At 48.9% G+C, this 27214-nt stretch overlaps 1 protein-coding gene across 2 annotated transcripts; it reads right to left on the bottom strand.

The window, feature by feature from the left end:
- Positions 1–2116: 2116 nt before the first annotated feature.
- On the bottom strand, positions 2117–27080 carry meis1a (Meis homeobox 1 a). 2 transcript variants are annotated; one of them, XM_041035440.1, is made up of 13 exons: positions 26765–27080; positions 23408–23640; positions 22201–22342; positions 21550–21600; positions 20979–21029; positions 20611–20757; positions 19591–19702; positions 16219–16364; positions 10100–10176; positions 6831–6889; positions 4510–4599; positions 3191–3305; positions 2117–2238 (listed from the first exon to the last, which is right to left on the bottom strand). In XM_041035440.1, exons 1-12 carry the CDS (start codon positions 26774–26776, stop codon positions 3247–3249), a joined length of 1179 nt encoding a protein of 392 aa, XP_040891374.1. In that variant the 5' UTR covers positions 26777–27080; the 3' UTR covers positions 2117–2238; positions 3191–3246. The 2 variants fall into 2 exon arrangements, with proteins under 2 accessions (XP_040891374.1, XP_040891376.1); XM_041035442.1 differs by lacking the exons at positions 2117–2238; positions 3191–3305 and adding an exon at positions 4074–4148.
- Positions 27081–27214: the final 134 nt, after the last annotated feature.

Genomic DNA, 27214 nt, shown 5'->3' with positions numbered 1-27214 from the left:
TGTCAGTCAGCTCAGAGGGAAGCAGGGGAGACGAGCAGCACCGACGACGCGTTTGCTTGAACTCTCCTGTTTTCTGCTTCAAAAATAATCTTCAGCTGATTGAAAAAAATGTCACCAGGACCATTAAACTCATCTCAACAAGTTGTGTTTCCTCCAGCCGCTGAACACAAGCCCCTGGAGTCCGAGCCCAGCTCCACACTCGCCTCCGCTCCCTGCTGGAAATTTGTAATTGATTTTAAGAGGAAGATAAATGATCTCTTTTGTGGCTGCTGGCTTTGAAATGAGGTGTATCTAGGAAAGTCCCAGCGGACTGGGAGAGCAGATCCATTGACGGGGCCAACTGGAGCGTGAGGGGGAACTAATCTGTCCATTTAAGAGTTTGGAGGAGATTTACGTAAATCGCCTTTTTTCCCTCCTCAGTCAGATTCCAGGGGAAGAGTTGCATCAGAAAGTGCAGCACCGTCGGACCGAAGCCTGGAAAACTCCCCTCAGGTCTGCAGGGGTCTGTGTTTTCCTCCGGGAGGATCTCTGCTCTTCAAACCAGAGCCACTCTCAGAAACTGCACACCAGATTCCAGTTGTGATTCCAGTTTCCCTCCAGTTCTGCCGAAGGCTTCGTGGCCTTTCCCCCAAAAATCCAGCGACTCCTTCAGTGTGTTGATGTGAGCTGAGCTGCCATGTTGGCTCGTTGACATAGAAAATAAAGGAAAAGGAAGAACTTTATAAAATGGAGGCAAATAGTTTAGTTGAAATCATACTTTATGAATCTTTATAGTTTTGTTTATTTTGCGGTAAATTCTCTGAGAGGTTGAACTGGTACGAAAAAACTGCCGCAGAGTTTCTAAATCAACAACATACGCTGAGACTAAGATATCGGTCAGACTCCACACAGTGAAGTATTCACTGGTCATGTGGTACATGAGGAAAAGACGAGGAATAAAGAAGATGGAGAGAAAATGTAAAGAAGAGAGGAAAGAAGAAAAAAGGTCAGAAAGAAGGGAAATAGAAAAGTAATGGAACCAGAAGTACAGAAAAATGAGAGGAAATAAAAAGATATTGTGAAATGTAAAATCTCAGATTACAGACGAAGAAGCAAAAATGATTTACAACTTTTTTCAACAACAAAATACATTTTTACATTTTCTGAGAAAAACAAAATTCTGTTTCTTTATCGACTTAATGTGGAAACTTTTTATGCGTCTGCTAAATGTTCACTGACGAGTCGACCTTTGTACGCTCACGCTCAGGCTAAAAACAGTTAGCATCTGAGTGCTGCTGTTGCCTCCTTTAAAACACACGTGTGTTTGAGACTTGATCAAACCTGGTCAGTGAAAATAATCAATCATAAATTAAATACATTTCAAATCCTCTGAGACGTGTTTGAATCACATGAAATTAAAGGAGTAAAAACCAGAATCTTTTCCTGTGGAACGCAGCGGAGAGGAAGCTGAGCTCCAGAAACCAAAGCTGACAGTTCCACCTCTGTTGTTCACACCTGAGCGCGTCATCAGGAGGCAATAACAAAACACTTTAACAAATCAAAGAACAAAGTTCACTTTTTTATTTCAGAAGTCAAAGATTTGTAGGGAAGATAGAAACCTATGAAAACACGCACAGTGTGAGAGGTGAACACCAGCAGCCCTCTCAGTTTAAAGGCAGCGGAGCTTGTATTGACTTGTCTCGGAGAGTCCACGGTGAACAGCGCTCTGTCACATGACCTCGGCCGTCCATTTCTCAGAGCTGCTGCTCCTGTTTCAGGACGCCTCGGAAAATACAGACATCAGCTTCGTGTTGAAACGAGTTCCCCTGCAGGAGGAGAGGACAGGAAGTTCTGCTGGTTTGAAAATGTCCGCTCTGGGCTTCGGTAATCGCAGGGCGGAGAAGGAGCATAAGGTTAAATCCATCACAGACAGACTGATTTCTGTCCACATTCTGGGTTACTGACATCACAGGAAGTGATCAAATGCAGAGACGCCACGTGACTTTTGTGTCCTGACTCTGGAAAGTCCAGGTGTCATCAGTTAACACACAGCTGTTCGTTATTCCTGCTTCAGGCTCCATCTGTCCTCCTTCAGCTGCTACATTTCAGTGACAAAGCGTCTCCAGGGGCCCCGGAGACAGCCATGACGACGGGGTGTTTCCACATCGGGCCAGGTAGATGCCCAGAGGGGTGGAGCTGAGGGGAGGACAGGTGAGGAGGCGTGGGGTCCTGCTCCACACCCACCGTGCTGAAGGAGTCCTGCAGAGAAAACAGAAGGCGGGACGTCAACAGGAAGTTAAAAGCTAAAGGACACAAACTGGATGGAGGAGGAGAAACTGTTGGACGATCTGAGGACGGCACCTCCTCAGTCCAGGTGAGTCACCATGAAGGCCTGGTCACACAGAGAGACATGGTGAAGCTAACGGATAATGCTACTGTTAGCCACGTGTTTCTGTCTCTGCTCTAACCGGGTTACTGTGTGTGTGTACGTGTGTGTGCGAGCGTGAGCGTGTGTGTGTGTGTGTGTGTTGCGGCTGCATGCGTGGCTGCATCAGATCCCAGCTGACAGGTGTATTGTTTCCCCAGAGGAATAAGCTCAGTAATGGCAGAGGGAAGAAAGACTAACGCTTCGTCTGAACGCTTTAATTGACTTTGGTCTGAGTGATGCCCCCCCCCCGCCCCCCCGCCCCCACCCATCACCACTCATCTCACTCTTTTTTTTTTACCCATAACGTCCTCCTAATCCCCCCTCACCCCCCCTCCCCTCCCCTCAGTGCCCTCCCTCCTCCTCCTCATGCTTAATAATGAAAACTGCTTACAGAGTAATTGGACTCTGTGTAATCAAATAAAGAGATCAGAGCGCTGTGCGTCTCTCACTAACGATCAGCTCGTTAGACAGAATACAGAGAGGATCTCCGAGGATTAATTGACCTTTAAACCACAGGAATTGGCTTTAATTAGTGAAGAGAAGCAGAGAGGAGGTGAAAGGACAGCATCTGTCTGCTGTTGGACTTCTTCAGGTCGTTTACTTTGTGGTTTTGTCCTCCAGACCAAGTCCAACGGGACAAAGCAGCAGGGCCCAGGGCATCCAGGGGCCTCTGAGGCCCCAGCTCCGGGGCCCCTGAGCCTGTCAGAGCTGAGATGAAGAAAAACACACACAGAAAGAGACGAAGCAGAGGGACAGTTTCCTGGACTCCTTTCTGTTACTCACAGTGGTGTCGGGGGACGCTGCACGGGTCCTCCGGGTGCAGGGTGGTGCTGCTGCTGCTACATGTAGTGCCACTGTCCCTCCACACCCACACCCATCCCCACACCACCTATAGAACCTGCAGAACACACACACACACACACACCAGGAGCTGGGGTCAGCAGTGTGATGGCAGTGAGACGTTTTCCTGATCAAACAGATAATAAAACAGCAGAGTATCATCAGTAACCACGGCAACGATCCGCTCACACGCTGCCTTTATTTCTCCATTTAACAGAAACGAGTTCAGAGTTCAGGTGTTCAGGTGTTCAGGTGTTCAGGTGTTCAGAGTTCAGGTGTTCAGGTGTTCAGGTGTTCAGGTGTTCAGAGTTCAGGTGTTCAGGTGTTCAGGTGTTCAGAGTTCAGGCGTTCAGGTGTTCAGGTGTTCAGAGTTCAGGTGTTCGGGTGTTCAGAGTTCAGAGTTCAGGTGTTCAGGTGTTCAGAGTTCAGGTGTTCAGGTGTTCAGGTGTTCAGGTGTTCAGAGTTCAGGTGTTCAGGTGTTCAGGTGTTCAGGTGTTCAGGTGTTCAGAGTTCAGGCGTTCAGGTGTTCGGAGTTCAGGTGTTCAGGTGTTCAGGTGTTCAGAGTTCAGGCGTTCAGGTGTTCGGAGTTCAGGTGTTCAGGTGTTCAGGTGTTCAGAGTTCAGGTGTTCAGGTGTTCAGAGTTCAGGTGTTCAGGTGTTCAGGTGTTCAGAGTTCAGGTGTTCAGGTGTTCAGGTGTTCAGGTGTTCAGAGTTCAGGTGTTCAGGCGTTCAGCCTCAGTCCTGCTGCACTGTGCTCCGGAGCGGAGCAGGTATCAGGTATCAGGCAGATCCTGTTCCAGCTGCTGGTTCATGACAAACCTCAGCCATGTTGATTCAGTTCTTATCGTCTGCACAGTACAAAGCAGCTGTTCCACTCTCCCTTCACACGCATGGAGCAGCAGCTAAATATGTACAGAACCATTTAAAAAGGAAAACACAGCAGCAAAGCGACCGAATGTTCATGTTACTGAGACTGTGCTGAACACAGTCCGGGCCATAAGTATTTGGACAGTAACCCATGTTTTGTTCCTCAGGCTCAGCTTTACAGTCACAGCCTGCAGAGAGCTGACAGTGAAGGCAGCATCATCCTTCCATCAGGTGTTTCATCTGAACAGGTGAAATGTGAAGCTGACACCACAGGTAACACGCCACAGGTGTCTCTCTGGTGTGTTACCTGCGGTGTGGACTGTCAGGACGATCTCTGCTTCACGAAGCTTAGAGCTTCCAGCTCAAAGAGTTTCATAAGGATGTGTGTGTGTTTACCAGCTGGTCTGATTCCCATGTGTGTCTGTCCGTCCATGACGAAGCCTCCCATTGGCTGACCATCTGGGCCATACGGTCCTGCCTGGCTCACTGTGGACAGAGACGGAGTTTACTCAGTTTAATTATCTGACTCTCACGTTCACACTGTGAGGTGGAGGACGCTCCGACAGCTGCTGTCCATCACACAGGCGTCCCGCACGTGATGTCACAGGCGTCCAGCACGTGATGTCACGGGCCTGTGTTTCCTAATCATTCCAACAGAAATCATCTCAGTTGTGCTGCGTTTATCACCTTCAGGACAACGTTTACTTTTAATATCCGACGTCAGTAAAACTCTAAAACGAGTTAAACCGTCAGTGTCGTTTGTTTTACGTTCAGTTTGTATGTTAATAAAATTCTGACTTCATGTTTCTGCAGATGAATAATAGACATAACTACACGTGAAGGGAAGTCAACATGTTTAACACATAGAAAATGTAAATACACGTATTGTTGTTTATTGTTTTCACTACAACTTTTTACATATTTTCCACTGATGATTTGAACCATTCATTATTTTGTTGAACACAGTGAAACTGCTGATTACGGTCGTTGATCTAACCTGATTCATCAGGGAGCTGATTTTATCGGCTGATTTCAGCTAATGGCAGATAAATTGTTGTTGTTTTCTAAAGGGCCAATAAATAAGAAGAAACGTGAGTAATGACAAAGCCGAGGAGCCGTTTCATTACAGCATCGCTGTTTGGTTTGTCCCGGAGCGACAAGCACAGTGTTGAATTATGGGTTGTCTGCAGCCTCGATGTTTCCGGGCCAGCGAGCGTTTGCCGTCTGTTTATAACGAGTCTTTCAGAGCTCGTCAGCTCTACAGCTGTTTGCTCAGTCCAGCTGTGTCTGACCATCACATTTCAAAACATCTGGCTACAGCTGCTTATGCTAGAGAGAAAAACAGGAGAAATAAAAAAGTTCTGGCAAAATCAAAAGAGTCTGTGATGTTTGAATCACTTCCTGTTTTCATCTACAGGTATTCATGCTGTAGATTATTTAGCATCTGATCCGGGGAGGGAGGAGGGGGGAGGAAGGGGGGGGGGGGGGAGATGAGATGACGTCCAGTGAAGGCTTTCAGTCTGAACAGTCACATTCCCATTGAACGGTTTCTCATCGCTGTCGTTCAGCAGCGTGTCCATGCTGCTGTGTGGGAGTCGGCTCCGGGTTAATGCTAACAAAGCTTAGGGGCCAGAAGGCTAGCAGCACTTTAGCGCTGCTTTAGCTGGGCTCCTGTTTGTTCTAATCCCAGGTTAAACTGTTCAATGGAGCGGTCAGTCACAGCGATTAGCATCTTTGTCTGCAGCTAATCCTGCTGGGGTTTAGAGGCCATTCAATCCTGGAGTTTAAGCTTCTCTGTTCACTTTAACACACTGAGGAGCCAAGAGAGCAAAAGACAGAAGACAGGAGGACGTTCAGAAGACAGGAGGACGTTCAGAAGACAGGAGGACGTTCAGCAGACAGGAGGACGTTCAGCAGCGAGACTCGTCCCTGCTTCTCTCTGTGAACGGCTCAAACTGCTGCTTCACCGACTGAGTTTACATTTTCATTATTACACCTCGTGTACATGTTATTTTTCTGATTCAGGGTGTATGTATATTGTAAGAGTGGTTATTCTGTATATTCTATATTTAATTTTCTAAGATTATTTGTTACGTATTTTATATTTCTCTAGTTTCTTGTGAAATGTCGTGTTATTTATGTTTATGCTGCTATAACAACTAAATTTCCCTCCGGGGATCAATAAAGTATTATCTTATCTTATTTTACCTTATTTTTATTTTATTTATTTTAGATTTTTTTTATCTTACCTCTGTCTTCCAACTCTTCTGTACACTACATTTCATTTTCTTCATTTTCCATCAGGAGTTTGAATATAACCAAAGAATTGAGTCTGATCTTTCGTCACCAGTCTGAGGCCGACAGGCAGATCTGTGGCTGCAGCAGCTGCAGCAGCGACTGTGGTCGACACGGCGTTAAAATGCTCGTCTACAATAAAAAGATGTTTTTTTTAATATTTCTAAGAAGAAAACAGCACAGGTTCTTTTTTTGAGCTGCTGAAAACTTCACCAGACCAAACACCAGCAGGGAACCAGTGTTTCCATGGCTCATTATCATTTACATCACTGAGTCAATTCAAACTGTGGGAAGAACGAGATTTTTCATGCTCTGAATTTTGCTTAAAGCTGTAAAATGAAGGTGAATCAGAGATTCATGTCGTGATTAAACCTTTTTCTCACAGAATGTTCTGGACTCTGGAGTGTAGAGAGAAAACTCGCCTGCTCTGTTGGACTGGTCGATCATGGGCTGGACGATTCGCCGCCTCGCGTTGATGAACCTGAGAAACAGATGAGAGGAAATGATGGAGTGAAGAGAAACAGGAGGACGGAGCAGAAAGAGCTTATAGATGATGACTGGTACAAAGAGGCGACGCCCTGATTCTCTGAGGGACATCAAACGCCTCACCACACACAGAACCTCTGACCTTTCTCTGAGATGTGATGTTTAAGGGCAGCTGGAAAAAAATCATAAGTGAAACCTGCTTCATGTGGATCCTCATCAAATAATGACAAACAGCAAGAGGCCACGGAAACACGGTGCAGCAGCACTCACATCATCCTGGTATGCATGACCTATGACCTGTGAGCCCCGCCCCCCTCTGCTTGTCCCTTAATGCCCCACACCCCGCCCTCCCCTCTGCAGAGGGGCACTCTGGTCTTCCTCAGCTTAAAGCCTGCTGAACCGCCTGTCGACCCCTCCTGACCCGCCCCGCAGTGAGACCTCTGTGGCTTCCAACTTGATTTATGTCCTTTACATGCCCCCCCTCCCACCCCCACCCTTCCACCCCACCCCTCCACCCCACCCCCACAAAGACTGGGATGGTCCATTTCAACGTGTTCACACAAGAAGAGGGAGAGGGGGATAAAGAAAAAAAGGGGGGTGCGACCCAGTTCCCTTTTCAGGAAAAGAAAAGCAGCAGAAATCTTTTCACTGGGTAAAAAAAGACAAGAAGGAGGAGCAGGAGGTGGAGGAGGAGGAGGAGGAGAGGAGGAGGAGGAGGAAGAGGAGGAGGAAGAGGAGGAGGGGGAGCAGGAGGTGGAGGAGGAAGAGGAGGAGGAGGAGCAGGAGGTGGAGGAGCAGGAGGTGGAGGAGGAGGAGGAAGAGGAGGAGGAGGAGCAGGAGGAGGAGGAGCAGGAGGTGGAGGGGGAGGAGGAGGAGGAGGAGCAGGAGGAGGAGGAGCAGGAGGTGGAGGAGCAGGAGGAGGAGGAAGAGGAGGAGGAGGAAGAGGAGGAGGAAGAGGAGGAGGAAGAGGAAGAGGAGGAGGAGGAGCAGGAGGTGGAGGAGCAGGAGGTGGAGGAGCAGGAGGTGGAGGAGGAAGGTCTGCTTCAGCTCCAACAGGAACCTGAACTGTGTCACTGAGTAAAGTCTCTGCAGGTTAGAGCATCCACCCACGTGCCTCAGTTCTTCTGTGGGTCTAGTCTGTCTCAGTGTCTCAGTGTCTCAGTGTCTCTGTCTCTTCATGTGATCCCAGACTGAGTCCATGATGCTGATATCTGGTCTCAGTGATGATGAAGAAGAACATGAAGTGTCTCTGGAGGTGCATGATCTGGACGGTTCTACTCATCCATCCATCCATCCATCCACCCGTCTATGCACCCATCATGAGCTCTTGTCTTCCTCTTGTCTCAGTTGTCCCTGTTTGTCCCTCCATCTCCTTCTCTCATCCTTTAACCTTTTTCTCTCCTCCCCTTATTTCCTATCTCCTCTTCCTCCTCTGTCCCCTTCTTCTCACCTTCTATCATTTCTTGACGTTGTCATCAGGGAGGCTGTGTGTGTGTGTGTGTGTGTGTGTGTGTGTGTGTGTGTGTGTGTGTGTGTGTGGTGTAAATGGCATTTTCATGGCAAACAGCTGGACTGGTTTATTTAAACACACTGGTTGTGGAGGAGTGAGGCAGTGGGGGAGGAGGGGGAGGAGGGGGGAGTACTGACCTGAGAATGACTCCCAGGGTGGGCGGGGCTTAGCAACTGTTTTACAAGCAGTGAGTTGGGGTGTGTGTGTGTGTGTGTGTGTGTGTGTGTGTGTGTGTGTGTGTGTGTGTGTGTGTGTGTGTGTGAGCTGCTTTGTTTAAACCCTCAGACACTAAAGCTCCAGATGAAACTGTGACGTTTAAATTTTTATGACACGGCGTCAGAGGCTCTTCACATGTGTCATGTGCAATAATATTCATTTTAAATCCTGACAGCAGCTAAACAGAGTGGCATGAACAGAAACTACTCAAGTAAAGAACTGTACTTAAATACTGGAGTAAATGTACTCAGTTACTTTTCACTGCTAACACGTCACCATGGACTGAGTTTTGAACTCAGTGATGGTTTCATGGCTAAAATGCATCTTGGGAGTCCTCCCTTTACATTTCTATGACTTTCTGTCAAAGATCCAGATGTTTTCTAACAGCTGTTCATCTCTGTGTGATTGGACCAGGAGCTCCTGTCACATCGCAGCATCACTGCAGTCTGTGGTTTCAGCTCAGATGTTCTGTCCACGATGAGAATCCATCATTTCTGTCAACACGCCAGGAAAAATCAGCGAGACGTCCTGATCATCAACTAAATCCAAGCTTTGTGTTGTGCATCTGAACGCTGTCACATGATGCCATGTTCACACACACACACACACACACAGTCACAGTGTGAACCAGCGAGCAGCAGCAGTCAGATCAAACCTCCTCCTGCAGCGTTTACGGCCTCGTCTCTGCTCGCTCGTTTACTCTGAAACTGCAGAATCATGGGAAACACTGCGAGCCAATCCAGAGGTGTTACCACGGCAACAGCCAAATATTCGGTGGTGGCCGGACTCTAACGGTGTTAGAGGCCGACAGGCTCCAGAAATCCGCTCTAATAACTCACCGAGCCTCAGAACAAGTTTACGTGTGAGATGTTCACATGAATCCAAGCAGACGGTTTTAATCTGTTTCTGTTACACCAAAGAAAAACTGCAGAGAAAAAGTTCAGTTACTCCACAGAAATAAAATCTGTGTCTGTTACAACAACAACTGAAGCTCTGACACGAAGCACAGACACAGGAAGTGGAAACACACACTTCATGATCCTGTATTTCAAAATAATACAAACATTTAATGAAAGGCGTAGAACACGTTATAACGTAACTGTATGAAGCTAAAGCTCAGGTGAAAAGAGTCGTTTGCTCTGATGGTTAAAACTTTGTGAGTCAGTGTGAAGTCTGTGGTGACGTCAGATCCTCGACAGCAACAACATGCTGATGTTAGTGTTTCTGCATCAGTAAACAGAGAAAACCAGGGAACATCCTCCACCCCCCGCCTCCCCACACCCCCACCTCCGAACCTCCCCCCTCCAGGCTCCAATTAACTCTGCAGTTAGGGGCCTCCTCCCCTCTGTAACTGTAATTGGAGGGTATCTGGAGACGAGGTGACCCCACAGGAATTAATCACTCAGATCATTAGCCCCAGGTTGCCTCGGGGGGTGGGGGCTTCTCAAACACAACAAGACGAGTGTGTTTCAGACTCACCAGTTGTTGACCTGCAGGATGGTGAGGCCGGTGTCCTGAGCCAGCTGCTTCTTCTGCTCCTCTGATGGGTACGGGTGCTGCAGGGGGACAAAATACAGAGACTTCACACACTGTAAAACACCACAGAGTTGTTATTGTTGTTGTTGTTATTGTTTGTGTTGTTGTTGAAGTAAGTCTTAAAGCTGCTGCTAATTAGAGCTAAAGAAGGAGGCGGGGTTAGGCTCATTAAGGGAACATGAAATGGAGCATAATTAATGGGAAGACGTGGTGAGCCAATTAGAGAAGGAAGCCAAGAGGAGAGAGCCCCGTTAATTAGACTGTGTGTGTGTGTGTGTGTGTGTGTGTGTGTGTGTGTGTGTGTGTGTGTGTGTGTGTGTGTGTGTGTGTGTGTGCGTGTGTGTGTGTGTGTGTTGGGGGTCGTTCAGACTTGTTTGTCTAACAGTGGAGGATCAGAACAGGCCTGAGGCTGCACAGCTCCATCCCTGGAGTCTGTGTGTGTGTGTGTGTGTGTGTGTGTGTGTGTGTGTGTGTGTGTGTGTGTGTGTGTGTGCGTGTGTATGTTGATGTGTGTGTGTGGCTGTGAACACAGAAACATATTTGGTCAAAGTTGAGTTCTAACCTGTGTCCGACTGCCAGAGACAGAGTCAGAGACAGAGTCAGAGTCAAAGTCAAAGACAGAGACAGAGTCAGAGACAGAGACAGAGACAGAGTCAGCAGGTACAGATCTGTACCGAGGCCTCGCTCCACAACATCAGCATCAGCTTTAAATAAACAGAGTTCAGCCAAGTGACTCAGCTCTGTGAGCGATAAACAGCTGACACTTTCTTCATGTGCTGACTGAAACCAGCTGCTGCAGATCCTCGGCGGCACGTCGCTGCCTGTCCCTGACCCAGATAGCTGCACTTTCACACCGACGCAACATGCGACGCTGCTGGAGTTCAAACTCATGTAACTCTGCAGAGAACAGAACATCCAGCTCCTCGACCCACGGGTCAGAGCCACGGGTCAGAGTCACGGGTCAGAGTCCGGAGGAGACGCGTCTGCTGCCACGAAACCAGGCAAACGCCTCCAAGCTGTTGGTGCTTCACTGCAGTAAACGCAGCTGAGACTTTTAGGTCCATACTTCAACCACACTTTTACTTTGGTGGGGTTTTTCATGCATTCGTTTCATTTGTTCACTTCAGGGTTAAATTTGTACAAGCGTCTGATGTGTGAAGGGAAATAACCTGACACCTTTTCACTGTGGGTTGTTGTAACAGTTGAATTCACCTGCGCACAGCAGCCAATCAGCCTCACCACGTCCCTCAGTGAGGAGGAAACTCTCTGGTGTCTCCTGTTGTCCACGCTGCTGAAGCTGCTGTGGTTCCCCTCTGATCTGATCACAGCTGATTGGCCTAAACTGCCACAAAGAGCGATAATCAGCAGCATGTTCTGTCGGGTTTTCAGCCTCGGAGCTGCAGCCTTCATCAGGGAGGAGCTTTACGCTGTTCTGACAATTTCACCGAAAACAAGACAAAGCAAGTGAAGAGCGGCGCCAAAGCTTCACCCCTCCGACTGTTTATCTGAGAGAAGTTGATGACTTCAGCCTTCCTCTGTTATCACATGAGAGTAGCCACAGAATCTTCCTCCACTGAGGAGGGAGAGTAAAAACACACGGTGCCTGGCAGAGGGCTGCTCCACCTCACAGTCTGATTTCAGAGTTCCCACTCAGGGCTTTAATCTGGAGTCTTCTGCTCGTTAGAAAATTATAATCCCGTTAGCATGGAGCGGCGTCTCAGACTGAGCCTGGACCAGCACTGAACCGGTGGGGCTGCCAGGGCTGAGCCGGCTGGTCTGGGATGTTACATCCAGGTTCGGTGTAACTCTGTGATTCAGATTGAAAAACTTGGCGGGTTGGTGGGTCGGCTCACACGGTGGACGTGAAGTGATGAGGAACGACATGTCGTGAAAACGATCAGCTGCCAGGTTCGGTTTTCTGTCCTGAGTTTAGCAGAGCTGCAGGTTAGCTGCTCTCTGCAGACAAACATTATTCTGCAGCTTCACTGTGTGGAGCTCGGAGTCACGGAGACGAGTTCACAAAGACAGGAACTCTGTCTGGGACTGACCACGCCCACAATTACTGACGCAGCAGATCAATAAACAAAGAAAGCAACACGTGATCAACACTTCCCATCTCTCACAGTGACCCTGTTGTGTGTCTGTGTTGTGTTTCGGGGGCAGTTACATGCATGGTGGTCGGGGTATTCTGGGGCTCTGGGCAGAGGCAGGCTAACTGCCTCCCCCTGCTTCCACTCTTTATGCTAAGCTAAGCTAACCACATCCTGAACAGCCAATGTGTATCTCCCAAAATGTTGAACTATTCCTTTAAACAAAGCACATGACTTTACAATGTCCAGCGGTTAAACGTCCCACCTGGCTGCAGTGATGTACAGGTGTACAGGACGCTGACGTTCTGGTTACAGGTGCCTGTGGTCAGGCTGTAAACTCTGAGCCTGTAAACCAGCCTGTTAGCTCCCTGTCTAACAACAGCACAGCTGCTACATGCAAATCTGAAAGGATCATTTGTCCCTGAACATAAATCCAGAGATCACAGAGTCGCACAGTGTCAGGGCGGCAACTTCATCACACACACACACACACACACACACACACACACACACACACACACACACACACACACACACACACACACACAGACACACAGACACAGACACACACACACAGACACACAGACACACACACACCTTCCATCACCCTCCATTTCATGCTGTGATGTGGGGGAGGTGCTGTTGTTTAGTGTCCCAGTAAACCTGTTAAGAGGCTGTAATCACTGCTCATTAAGTGTGTGTGTGTGTGTGTGTGTGTGTGTGTGTGTGTGTGTGTGTGTGTGTGTGTGTGTGTGTGTGTGTCGTCCACCTCTGGTATGATACAGTTCAGTGTGATGACTCAGCTTTAAAAGAATCAGAGTTTTTCCCTCCGTCTGTTTCTCGTCCTCTCGTCCTCTGAGAGACGCTCATTCACTGTGTCAGGGAGGAAAGGCTGCTCCCTGATGTATGCGCCCACATGCTGGACATTTTTGGGAGTGTGTGTGTGTGTGTGTGTGTGTGTGTGTGAGGGGGATGCAGGGTCAATAAAGGCGACCCCCACAGAGAGCAGGGCCCCGGGGTCCCTGGGGGGCCTGTCACAGTGGTAATGGATGATGTTTTCACTGGAAGGTGAGGGAGCCAGAGAACAGCCTTCCTCACACCGCGGGGAAATGAACGTCCGACCACAGAGGCCTTTGTTTTTAACCAAACCCAGAGAGGTCGGACGCAGCCCCGACAGCAGGGAACGTTCCCTCAACTGGAAAACTTCACTTTCACCAAAACAGACTTTGGCTGTTCTTCCTGAATCTCCGGACGTGTTTCTGCGAATCAGAGACTCAGTTTGGACCAAAACCAAATGAATTTGAAGCTGAAACAGGAAGAACATTTGGGACCAAACGCTTATTTGCTTTTAGCGTTTTTCGACCAAACAGTTCCAGGAGTGAAATCATGAAATGTCAGAGAAGAAGAACCATCGTTCACACCTGTTTCAGCTGCCGCGTGAATGTAACGATGGACCAGATGAGAAGATGCTGGATTTCAATTTGGTGGCGTTTGATGTCTGATGGTATTATCAGCAACACTTCCTGTACGGTCACAGCTCTGGTACAAAGGGCCGGTGGCGGCTGTGGGGGGTGGGGGGTTCTGTATCTCTGGGTGGCGGCAGGCGGCTGAACACGTGGTGGTGCCTGTGGGCTGCTGCGGCCGAGCCATCGCCCACATCTGCAGCTCTGCGGCCGTAAACAGCTACTGATGGATGGATGGAGGCGCCCCGGCGCCCTCTGACCCCTGATGGGTGGAGGGCAGGGGGGCGGCGAGGTCAGCGCCAGGGCTTCCTGCTAACTCCTGTGTCCCGCTCGGCTCAGGAGGCCCACTCCTCAGCTGGCCGACAGCCGAGCGGGTGAAGCCTTCTCTGGGATCGTGGCGCTGGCTTTGAAGTTTGGGACTGTTTTTTTTTAAGTCTGCCGCTCGCCGTCACACTGAGGAGAACCTGGACGTGCAAAGTCTTTCCAGCTGTTTTGATGGAGTCGTGAGTAATTTGTAAACCAAAGCAGCTCTTTAACGAGTCGGGCGACTGTAAACAAATGTTAGCGAACACAAAGCTCCGCCCACCTGCCTCTGCTCAGGTCTGTGTGAGCGCGAGGGAAAATTACACACTAATCACATTAACAGGCTCAAAATAAAAACATGAAAAGGTGTGTGTGTGTGTGTGTGTGTGTGTGTGTGTGTGTGTGTGTGTGTGTGTGTGTGTGTGTGTGTGTGTGTGGTGTAAACAGCACGTCGGCTTGTGGGTCGGGTTTTATGAGCTGTGGCTCAGAGGAGGCAGCAGGATTTCAGGGGAGGAAGCCATGCAGCCAGGACACACACACACACACACACACACACACACACACACACACACACACACACACACACTTCATTTGAATAAATTCTCACTGAGTTTTGAGATCAGTCTCTGTTTAACAGCTTCCTTTGAGTTTCTGCTTGAGTTCTGTTTACTTTATTTTTTCTTTTTTTGCTGCTAATGATCTCTCTCCTCCCTCTCTCTCTCTCTCTCTCTCTCTCTCTCTCTCTCCTTCCATCTCTCTCCTCCCTCCCTCCCTCCCTGATCAGGTGATTTCTGCTGCTGCTCACTGCTCATGTATAACGAGCTGTGGTTTTTACAGCTGAACCTGAATGCATCGTAATCATCTCTGTATTTATCCCAATAACTCGCTGTGGGACTCGCTGTGGGACAGTCGGTGTCAGACTCGTCTTCACGTTGTTTCGTTACTGTCTCTGCTTTGTGTCTGAGTCCTTCACACAACCTTCACCTCCGACAGCTAACGCCTCTTCTTCTCTCCCCCTCCCTCTCTCAGGTGCCGGTGTTTCCTCCCCCCTTCTTCTCACCTCCCATCTGCTGCAGGACTCACTGTCCTCTAGGTTCAGCTGAGTCCTGGCAGTGGCCCCGGACCCTGCTGAGCGGGGACCGATTTAGCCTCTTCATGTTTGGAGGCAGGCGGTGGGGAGACAGGAGGAATAGGTGGTGGGGGGGGGGGGGTCTGCAGGTCTCAGCCAAACCTACGAGTCAGTGAGGAGACTCTGCTTTTCAGCCCTGAGCCGTTCAGTCTCACTGTTCGATTCAGTTTCACTGTTCGATTCAGTCTCACTGTTCGATTCAGTCTCACTGTTCGATTCAGTCTCACTGTTCGATTCAGTTTCACTGTTCGATTCAGTCTCACTGTTCGATTCAGTCTCACTGTTCGATTCAGTTTCACTGTTCGATTCAGTTTCACTGTTCGATTCAGTCTCACTGTTCGATTCAGTCTCACTGTTCGATTCAGTCTCACTGTTCGATTCAGTCTCACTGTTCGATTCAGTCTCACTGTTCGATTCAGTCTCACTGTTCGATTCAGTTTCACTGTTCGATTCAGTTTCACTGTTCGATTCAGTTTCACTGTTCGATTCTTTCCAGCTTCACGCTCGTTAAAAGTCCTGTTTCCCTTCAGCTTCTTTCACCTTCACTGTCACAGCCACTGGACACTGATTTAGTTTTATGCTGATAATCAGTGATGTTAATTTTGGACACGTCCATCTGAAGCTGAGCTCGTCTCCACTGGTTGTTACTGTTGTCTTTAACGGGGGCAGAGGCTGATGATATAAACTGTTGATGTTGGAGATCAGATATTCTACCTGTAAAGCAGGTTTCTGTAACGATGTCACTGCTTTAAAGGAATATTCAGTGATTTTGGGGAAATGACCTCATCACACATTTGACTGACTCAGTTACACAAACACGAGACATCACTGACGCTCTGTACGGAGACATGCAAACGCATCAGTCAGTCAGGTTCTGTCCAATGGGAACAAGTCAAATACACGATTCACGTGTTACAGACGTGACCTTAGATGACGAAGACGCCTGAGTAGCTTTGATGAAGCAGGTTTAGAAATGTCAGTGTGGCCCACCATCACACAAAGAGGGTGGCGACCACGACGACACGGCTCTGATGTGATGGTGACTCCGTGAAGTGAATGTGAGTCTGATGCACTGACCGTCAGGTGCTGGAACAGCCAGGCTCTCAGGATGTTCGTGGCCACTTTGGGGAAGATTCCTCTCTTCTTGTTGTGCAGCTTGTCTCTGTCGGGGTCGTCGTCGTCTCCGGTGCTGGGAGACGCCACGCCGTTATCCAGACAGTCACCTGACCAACACACGGAGAAAAGAAGCCACTGAATTTTTTTATTCAGTTACCAAACGTGACACATTTCCACTCCTGAAGGCTGGAAACTTTCCAGCTGTGTTTTAGCTTGAACGTGCCGTCATCACATGTTCCAACAGAATCCTGAGTGTTGCTGGTAGACTCTGGTGTGTGTGTGTGTGTGTGTTTGCTGTGTTTCCCTGTGCTAGCAGAGTGCTGCTCATTTAGCCAGCGAGCTAACGTTAGCACACCTGAGGCCTCTCAGCACTTTCCTGCCCATTAAAGGCTCTGAGCCAACACATGCCTTCACTCATGAACTCTCCCTGCACACATTTGCCCAGTTGATGAGTGGATTCAAACTGGTGACCCTGCAGTCACGAGCTGGCCTGCCCCGCTCTGTAACCCTCCCTGCGCCCCACCACCCCCCCGCAGGTTTTGGATCGCGGTGCATAATGCAGCATTTCAACTGAAAACCACTAAAAGCTGCCGGCCCTGGTTTTTTACTGCACTTTCTCTGCCTGTTTAATGAGGCTCATTTTCTCCTCACTGTTTTTAACAGTGACGGGCCAAGGTTAGGGCGACGGTGCCTGGTCGCCTGAAGCAGGAGTTCCAGGTCTCGCCGCCCCGCTCAGAGCCAGCGGTGGAACAGGGCCAGGCTCGGCCTCAGAGAGGCAGGACTCGGCCGAGCAGCCGAGCCTGAAAAGGTGGAAATAATCATAAAAATGATGCGTAACTCCATAAACAAGCTCTCAGCCTCATTAGGCCGAAGCACGAGCTCCCCGAGGCTGATTTACACCCCCCCACCCCGCCGCTCCCCCCCCCCCCCCCCCCCCCCCCCCCCCCGCCCCTCTCCTCAGCTCTCTGAGGAAATAAAGGTCCGACTCGACTCGCTAATGATTTGTGACGACTCAGCTTCACCACAACCTGAGGACTGAAGGAACAGAGCAGGAGGTCTGTGGGTGACGGACAGCGCCGGAGTCAGAGTTAATGCTGTGATCACAGGTACCGGGTCAGTGGGTGGAGCCACATGAATTCTGTGATACATGAACGTCACCAGTCTCATGACATTCACTTTCATTCTGTGTTTCAAGATCCACACAAACTCTGAACTCTGTGAGTGGAAATGTCAGGACATGTCCTTCATCGTCACCTCTCAGCCAATAGGAATCAAACATTCGAGACGACCACAGCCAATGTGACGTGAATGTGGCTGAACAGCCAATAAGAAGAGCCGCAGCTTCCCTGCCTCCCTGGGTCTCTGCTCTGAGAGAACACAGTGCAGTCGTGCCGCCGGCCTCCTCCATCGCTCTGCTTTTAAGAACTGTTTGTACAAAACTTTATTATGCGTGGCCTGTTGGACGAACGCTCACTGGAGAGATGGAGGAGAGACTCTTTATTTCCACCACATTTCCACTACGGGCCATTTGTCCTCTGCTGGCAGTGGTGGGAGGGGTCTGATGAATAACAGCCAATCCAACGTTCTAATAAAGGTGACCTCACTGCTGAGGTCAGTGTTGGAATACAAACACAGATGGACGGAGACGAAACCCAACACAACATCTCCTGCTGTGAGATTTTAAAAACACGTAGGAGGCCGGGATGTCTCGGAAGACACTATATGGTCAAAAGTATGTGGACACCGCAGCCGTATGTATGCAACGCTCCCACAGCACGTTCAGACACATAGGAGCATCGGTGAGGTGCTGGTCATCAGGTCGGGCTCGGCGGGGGGGTGGGGCTGAGCCTTTGTGCACAGGGGCACATTTATGATGATGTGCAGCTGACTCTATGGGATGGATGAGACATGGGTGGTGAGACCCGAGGTTGCATTGAAAACGATGACTGTTTAATCAGCACAGTTCTCAGACAGCAGAGCTTCTTTCCTGAGACTCGGCGCCTTCGTCACAAACCACAACCTGCCCTAAAGATTTCAGTCTGTGTGCATGTTAAACAAACACGATCCAGATCCAGAGCAGAGGCAGGCCAGGCAGGCTTTATGCTATGCTAAGCTATGCTATGCTATGCTAAGCTAAGCTATGCTATGCTAAGCGAACGATGTCCTGACTCCAGCTCTCTCTGAACAGAAATCAGAGACTGAAATAAGATTAATTTCAGTCTCTGAAAGAAAGAAAATGAGAGTGATTCTCTCTCCACCTTCACGGTAAACTAACAAAGGAAGATCACTGACAGTGACAGTATTATGGTCTTTTATGCTGCGGACATGTTTCTCTGTTTATGTTCTGCAGGACGGCAAATTAACAGCGAGGACAGGCCTGACGCTGTGGAGTTTGGCTCTGGACTGTGAGTGTGTCTGCTGTTAGCAGATGTCCTCTCAAGTCCTGCTGTGCTGACGTTTTTCAGTGACGTCACAGAAACCTCGTATTAACCACATTTGGCTCGTGGCAGAGGTCGAGCGTGGAGCTGGCTGCATGAGCCGTGTTTAACTGTCTGCACGCCAACGCAGAGCGAGCTGAGGCGGCCTGTAGTCTGGCTGCAAGTCCAGCCACCGACAACGGTCTGATGAAGCATGTTTGTTTCCTGATGGAGGACTGACACCGTCGCCGTCGCCCTCATCGTTAGAGCCTGACTCAAACCCAGAGGAAGACTCAGCTCCAACAACCCACACGGCGTCCTCAGAGGATTATAACGTGTGGTACGGTCCACGGATCGACTGATCTCTGGCAGCTCAACACACACGCCACGGTAACAAGGACGAATGTCACGTCGCCATCGTTCTCACTCCCACACTGGTAAAGACCAACTGACCACGCTGCTAACGTGGCTAAGAACAGTGACTGTGTTAGCATTTAATGAGCACAGCTGCCTTCAGTCCCAGACTCAGAGCTGACGGACGCTCATCAAATCAATGCTCATGTTTGAAGTGGACGTCAGACGTGAGTGTCAACACGCAGGAAACCCGAGGACCAGAGTCCGACTGAGACCCGAGGACCAGATACGACCGCCCCCCCCCCCCGTGGTGTTACACTCATCACTCTCTCACTTCTTCTTTCTCTCCACCATCTCTCTTTATTTTCAATCTTACATCAAGTCCAACATGTCGGAAAACTTCTGCCACACACACACACACACACACACACACACACACACACACACACACACACACACTTCCTCATGTTCACATACTGTTCACTGCAACTTGTATTTACAGAGCTCACAAACACAAAAGTACACACACACCATCTAAATGTGCTACTAAACACATACTCACCTTGTTCACTGCTGTTGTCGCCGCTGTGAGACGTGTGTCCACCGCTGGACGGTCCCGGTGTCCCCGCTGACCGGATTGACGTAGTGTCGTCATGATCTCTGCTCCATGAAACCTGCAGAGGGAGACGCACAGAGAGACAGCCAGCGATGAGAACTTTAACCAAACGTCCAGAAAATCACCAGATAAACCGGAGGGACGTCTGGTTTCCGTCCTCAGAAGACCCTGCCAGGCACCACCAGCTGACCTGGAAGACGTCCTGATCAACTGTCCACAGGAACAACAAATATAAAAACATAGCCAAAGTCCAGACTGGAGATCAGAACAGCGCCACCTACAGACAGGAAAGGGCATCACGCTGTGCAGAGAGAGCTCAGAGAGCTCAGCCCCACAACAGAGATGGAGACGGAGGAGACATGATGATTATCTGTGATTATCCTATCACAGATATCAGTTCATGACTCAGCACAGCTGGAGCTGCTGGTCAAACTGCTGGTGTGTGAGACTGGTTTCCAGCAGCAGATGTGACTCCTGCAGCTGGATCATTAAATCATATTCCAGTTTCATGTTCTGGAGATTTCAGTCCCTGCAGCCTTCACTCAGTGTCCCCTTACTGCCTTTTCTCTGAGCTTTCAATCACATATCAATGTCTCGATGCCTCATAACAACTGACCCAGCTCCTGGTAAAGACCATGAGTGGTGCTTGAAAGCTCTGGAAAAGGCAAGTAAATCTGAGTTCAGATTATTTTGTCAAACAACTGTTTCCAGGCCAAACATGAACACATACTACGTTTACAGTGGGTAAGACAGACGACACTGAACACATCTGTAAACATGTGCAAACACCTGTAAACACCTGTAAACATGTGTAAACATCTGTAAACACCTGTAAACACCTGTAAACACCTGTAAACACCTGTAGAACACTCGTCCTGTGGCTCCTTTCACAAACAAATCAAAGACGGAGAAAATGCACAGATGTTTCTAGAAGCTCAGGCGTCCTGGAAGCGACGGTGTCCTCACCTGATCCAGGTGGTTCCCTGACGACCTGACGAAGTCCTCGCTGTCCGATTTGTTCCCGTCTCTGTCGTCAATAACCAGATCGATCGGCATCTTCCCTTTCAGACAGCTGATGTATCGATGGCAGAAATTATCACAAAGCTCATGAACCTGTGAACGAAGATTATGGCTGAAATATGAATAAAATATATTTTTACAGGGAGATAAATGTCCCAGGTTTACAGCAGGTTCTGTTCATCAGCAGCATGATTTACACCATCAGCTGATCTCATCAGTTAAGATTAAACCGCAGACGCTGGTTCAGAGATACATGGATCATTCTGATACATAAAAAGGTCAAAGGTCACTGAGACAAGTCTGTGTTTTCTGACCTTCTCTAGCTCCAGGAGGTGGAAACGCAGCACCTGTATCGCCTGCATCATCTGCAAAAAAAAAAAAAAACACAATACACAATAACAAACACCTGGTTTATCAACAACAATCAGAACCAAACAGAACTGAACAGAGGAAACTGGTTCAGCAGCTGAGCACAGGAGGACGTCAGGGCGGAGACCGCCGTCCATTTCCTGTTTGAAACCAACAGTCATCACTGTTTGTTTTGACCATGGCGGCTCCACAACCTTAACTGCATGTTTATCATTGTAACCATGACGACAAAGGTCCCCTGACCTTAATGAAGTACTTATCATAACCCAAACCGAACCGTGACCGTTCCATCAGTGTGTTTAACCATGTGTTTATCACTGTAACCATGACAACAGGTGTCGGTACACCTGCTGCTGCAGTAGCACTGTCTGAGGAGGCGCTCCCCGGGGTCTCCTCAGGAGAACGAGCCAATCAGAGGAGGGAATCAGGACCCCTCCCTTCAGTGAATGTGTTTTGTATCTGCCGCCTCACACACATCCAACATTCACGTTTCAGCCTGGAGCTAAAATTACTCACCAAGTTATCCAGCTCCGGGTTCGATGGAAATAAAGGCTTCTCCGCTCGGATCTACACACACACGCACACACACACACACACACACACACACACACATACGCACACACACACACACACACACACACACACACACACATACGCACACACACACACACACACACACACACACACACACACACACACACGCACACACGCACACACACACACACACACACACGCACACACACACACACACACACACACACACACACACACACACATACGCACACACACACACACACACACACACACACACACACACACACACATACGCACACACACACACACACACACACACACACACACACGCACACACACACACACACACACACACGCACACACATACGCACACACACACACACACACACACACACACACACGCACACACACACATACGCACACACACACACACACACACACGCACACACACACACACACACACACACGCACACACACACACACACATACGCACAAATAAGATCATGAAAACTTGACTGAGCTCCTCTGAAATTTACCCATAATCCTCTGCTGATGCTTTGTCCCAGATTAACTACCGGAGGATCAGCTCTGCATTAACTCAGACACATGGACGACAGGTGAGTTACTGTTTACCTGTTTGGAGAAGACGGCGATGTCCTCGCTGAAGGAGTCCGAGGAGCAGACGTCTCCTCCTGCCATGCTGCTCTCTCTGGGCGTGCAGGTCGCCAGCTCACATTTCTCAAATATCAGTGCGAGCAGAGGGAATAAAGGATGTCTGCAGGAGGAGGAGAGAGGAGGAGAGGAGAGAGGAGGAGAGAGGAGAGGAGAGGAGAGAGGAGAGAGGAGGAGAGAGGAGGAGAGAGGAGAGAGGAGGAGAGAGGAGGAGAGAGGAGAGAGGAGGAGAGAGGAGGAGAGAGGAGAGGAGGAGGAGAGAGGAGAGGAGGAGAGAGGAGGGGAGGAGAGGGGAGAGAGAGAGGAGGAGAGAGGAGAGAGGAGGAGAGAGGAGGAGAGAGGAGAGGAGAGAGGAGAGAGGAGGAGAGAGGAGGAGAGGAGAGAGGAGAGAGGAGGAGAGGAGAGGAGGAGGAGAGAGGAGGAGAGAGGAGGAGAGAGGAGAGAGGAGGAGAGAGGAGGAGAGAGGAGAGAGGAGGAGAGAGGAGGAGAGAGGAGAGGAGGAGGAGAGAGGAGAGGAGGAGAGAGGAGGGGAGGAGAGGGGAGAGAGAGAGGAGGAGAGAGGAGAGAGGAGGAGAGAGGAGGAGAGAGGAGAGGAGAGAGGAGAGAGGAGGAGAGAGGAGGAGAGGAGAGAGGAGAGAGGAGGAGAGGAGAGGAGAGGAGGAGGAGAGAGGAGGAGAGAGGAGGAGGAGAGAGGAGGAGAGGAGAGAGGAGAGGAGAGAGGAGGAGAGAGGAGGAGAGGAGAGAGGAGAGGAGAGAGGAGAGGAGAGAGGAGGAGAGGAGAGAGGAGGGTTATGAGAGCAGGAGGAGCAGGAGGAGCAGGCCTGTGCTGCGTCTCCTTCTGATTTCGTGGTTTAATGTTTCTGACTCGGTTCAGTCGAGATGATTTCAGCTGTGAATCTTCACAGACTGAGGATCAGTGTCTCCTGAGGTGGAACCACCGAGCAGTGACATTCATGACTCAGCTGCTTTTTCCCACATACGATGACACAGTGAAACTGTGGAGTTTAGCTGGTTTTTACGCTTCATCCACAGAATTAGGTAACGATGAATGTGTTCACCTCAGGCTTCAGCTTCCTCTCAGAGGGAAACGGACCAGCTCACCACAGACGCTGGATTCACAGAGGAACAAACACCTTTTTGTCCTCATCACTCTGTAAACTCATCTTACCCGTAAATGGCGTCTTTGTCCCTCTTCACGGCGTCCCCAGCTGTGGTGGCCACGCTGCTGCTGGTGTGGGTGGACTGGGAGTACTGGTGTGGAGGGTACGGACCAGCGGTGGCGGCGGCCAGGTGAACAGCCTGCAGGGAGCGGGCGGCAGCAGCATGGTGGTGGTGGTGATGGTGGGGGTCTCCATACACACCACCCACGCCATCCAGGCCGTAGTGGGCCAGGTCTTCATACTGAAACACAGAGATACGACAAGTGTGACCTTTGACCTCTGAGCTGTTCACTGAGCTCTGCTAAGGTCAAACGCCCCGAAAGCTGAAGGAAAACATGGAGAATTAAAGTGTGTTCAGAACGTTCAGCTCCCCATGACTGTGAGACACACACACACACACACACACACACACACGTTCTAGGAAATATACCTTAAACACATGACAACATAACAAAAGAAACGAGCAGAGAGAAGAGTGAAGGTCAGGTGTTACAGGTGTTCCTGTTATTGTGTCCACCCCCCGTTTGTTTTCTCCGATGGGAGAAATAATGTCATCTGCCAAAAAATGACACAATCACACAAAATAAAATGTAAGACAACAAAGTGTAAAAGCCCGAGGTGAGCTCTCTGAGAATCACTCCACCTCAGACACCGAGAGCTCACAGTGAAACCTGCAGTGTGTGCAGAGTGTGTGCAGTGTGTGCAGTGTGTGTGCAATGTGTGTGCAATGTGTGTGCAGAGTGTGTGTAGAGTGTGTGCAGTGTGTGTGCAGTGTGTGTGCAGTGTGTGCAGTGTGTGTGCAGAGTGTGTGCAGAGTGTGTGTAGAGTGTGTGCAGTGTGTGTGCAGTGTGTGTGCAGTGTGTGTGCAGAGTGTGTGCAGAGTGTGTGTGCAGAGTGTGTGCAGAGTGTGTGCAGAGTGTGTGCAGAGTGTGTGCAGTGTGTGTGCAGTGTGTGTGCAGTGTGTGTGTGCAGAGTGTGTGCAGAGTGTGTGTAGAGTGTGTGCAGTGTGTGTGCAGTGTGTGAGCAGAGTGTGTGCAGTGTGTGCAGTGTGTGTGCAGTGTGTGTGCAGTGTGTGTGCAGAGTGTGTGCAGTGTGTGTGCAGTGTGTGTGCAGAGTGTGTGCAGTTTTTGTGCAGTGTGTGCAGAGTGTGTGCAGTTTTTGTGCAGTGTGTGCAGTGTGTGAGCAGTGTGTGTGCAGTGTGTGTGCAGAGTGTGTGCAGTGTGTGTGTGCAGTGTGTGTGCAGTGTGTGTGCAGAGTGTGTGCAGTGTGTGTGCAGTGTGTGAGCAGAGTGTGTGCAGTGTGTGTGCAGAGTGTGTGCAGTTTTTGTGCAGTGTGTGCAGTGTGTGCAGTTTTTGTGCAGTGTGTGCAGTGTGTGCAGTGTGTGAGCAGTGTGTGTGCAGTGTGTGTGCAGAGTGTGTGCAGTGTGTGTGTGCAGTGTGTGTGCAGTGTGTGTGCAGAGTGTGCAGTGTGTGTGCAGTGTGTGAGCAGAGTGTGTGCAGTGTGTGTGCAGTTTTTGTGCAGAGTGTGTGCAGAGTGTGTGCAGAGTGTGTGCAGTGTGTGCAGTGTGTGAGCAGTGTGTGTGCAGAGTGTGTGCAGTGTGTGTGCAGAGGCCACAGGCCGAGCCTCCCTGAAACACAGCTCACGCTGCAGCTGGATCCACACACAGAACAGATCTGAAATCTTTCAGGATAAACCACGAGAAACGTTTGACTGTGAGGAAAAGAAAGAAACTGAGCAACGATCAAACGACAAATATTTCATATGTTCAGAAAGGAAACTGGCTTTTTTGCTTTGTTTAACTTTTTTAATTTTCTAAATCTGTGGAAGCTCCAACATGAAGAAGAACACGACGTCGGTTTTTATTTATGGACTGAAGCTAAAAACAGAAAGGAAAAAATAATCTGTTTGTTTTTGCTTCAGTCCAAACCCGTTTATCTTCCTGATGGTTCCTGAGGTGCTCACCAAGGTTCTCATTCGTTCATTTGAAAAATAAAGGACAAACAAAAATCAACAAAAAATTTAAATGAAAAACTTTTAAAAACTTTTCAACTTTATTCTTTTAAGAAAAGAAGAAAAAACGACACTGAACAAAAAAGGTGAATTTAGTGATTTTTTTCCTGTAAAAAATCCCAGATTTTTATTTAATGTGAATTAAATAAAAATATTTTTGTTTAGTGTGAAATGATTAATTTTCAAAAAGTTTAAACCTTTTTAATTTATATAAAAATATGTTAATGAATTATGAACAAAGATATATAACACTGAGATATAAATAACAGGAATGTGTCCGGTTTAAAATTATTGACTTTTCCTTAAATAAAATCTGTCGGAGCTGCTTTTTGTTTTCAGGCTTCAGCTGTGAAAAGTAAAAATCCAGCTGCAACGTTTTCGCGTTTTTGTGATTTTTCCTGAAACTGGACATAAACACGTAGAATCACCCGCGAGCGTGAACAAACACCGGATTCATTTTTACTCTTAGAAAGGTTTTATTTTTATTTTTATTTCATGTCTTATCTCTTCCGATAAAATCTGGCTTTTTAAAACTGAAGCTGTGGTTTCAGATTTTATCAGCAGCGAACAAACGAACGGAAAGTTTTCACTCTCCGCCGCTGACACACACACACACACACACACACACACACACACACACGGTCACAGACCGTGACTCTGTGTTAATCTCAGAGTTGGTGTGAATCTTTACCAACCAGCTTTAAACTGAAGCCACAAACTTTATCTGATCTTAAAGATAAAAGTTCCTGAAAAGTTTGGTTTGTTTGTTTGTTTCAAACTTTAAACGCTTTTGTCCTGAAGCAGAAAAATAAAAGCTGAAGGCCTCAAATCCAACACAAACCCAAACACATCCCTGAAAAACCCGCCAACTCCGCTGATGAGAAACGGTTTAACGTGCAGTTTTCAGACCTGAAGCTGCAGCTTTGATTTCTGTGCTCGGCCTTTGACTGGATTCACACACTCAGACGGTTCAGCTGGAGTTTGTTTGCTCTGTTTTTATTTTTCACGTCCGTAAAATGGATTTATATATATATATATATATATATATATATATATATATATATATATATATATATATATAATGTATATATATATTTTAAAGTAAAGTATGGAATGAATTTCTGTAGCTCAAATCTTTCCAGTGAGAAGTTTCACGGGAGACGGTTTGAATCAAAACGCGTTGGTGAAATGAAAATATGAAAAACGTTTTTCTGAATACACTGAATTATATTTCCGCGTGAATAAATCTTTGCTGTCGTTGTGTTAAAATCCTGTTTGTTTGCTGTGAGTGCACATCCAGTGTCACTTCACTGGACTCATCTCTCTGCGCTCTGAGAAAAGTTGATTTTACGCACCCGTTGCGCCATCGGCCCCGTCTCTCCGCCCGGACTCCAGGAGACTCCTGCGGGGCAAAACACACATCCAACTCCCCGGTACCGGAGCGCCGATCAATTAATCCCGTGTGTTTCCCAAACCGAGTCCAGCCCGCGGAGAAAAAAGCACCAGCACGCAGAGCAGCAGCAGCGGCAGCAGGTCCCTGCAGACTCCGCTCCGATCTCCACGGGAACCGACCGACGGCGACGGTCCGCCGACAGCAGCACCAGCTCGGGCAGACGCTGTCCTGCTCCCGGCCTCCAGCTCCAGGCACCAACCAAACAAGCAGCCAGCCGCTCAGTCAGCGGGCCTAATCCGATCAGGTTACATCCAAACCGGGGATTCACTGACACGGAGCCGCCCGCTGCGCTCTGAGCCGGGCCGTGCGGTGCGTTCAAATCCCCATCACAGCTCCGGCGGAGCGGCGTCCT

The sequence above is a fragment of the Toxotes jaculatrix genome, chromosome 4 (assembly GCF_017976425.1).
Source record: "Toxotes jaculatrix isolate fToxJac2 chromosome 4, fToxJac2.pri, whole genome shotgun sequence".
Taxonomy (NCBI): domain Eukaryota; kingdom Metazoa; phylum Chordata; class Actinopteri; family Toxotidae; genus Toxotes; species Toxotes jaculatrix.
The sequence above is the reverse complement of the archived record's forward strand: the minus strand, read 5'-3'. Positions and strand labels throughout refer to the sequence as shown.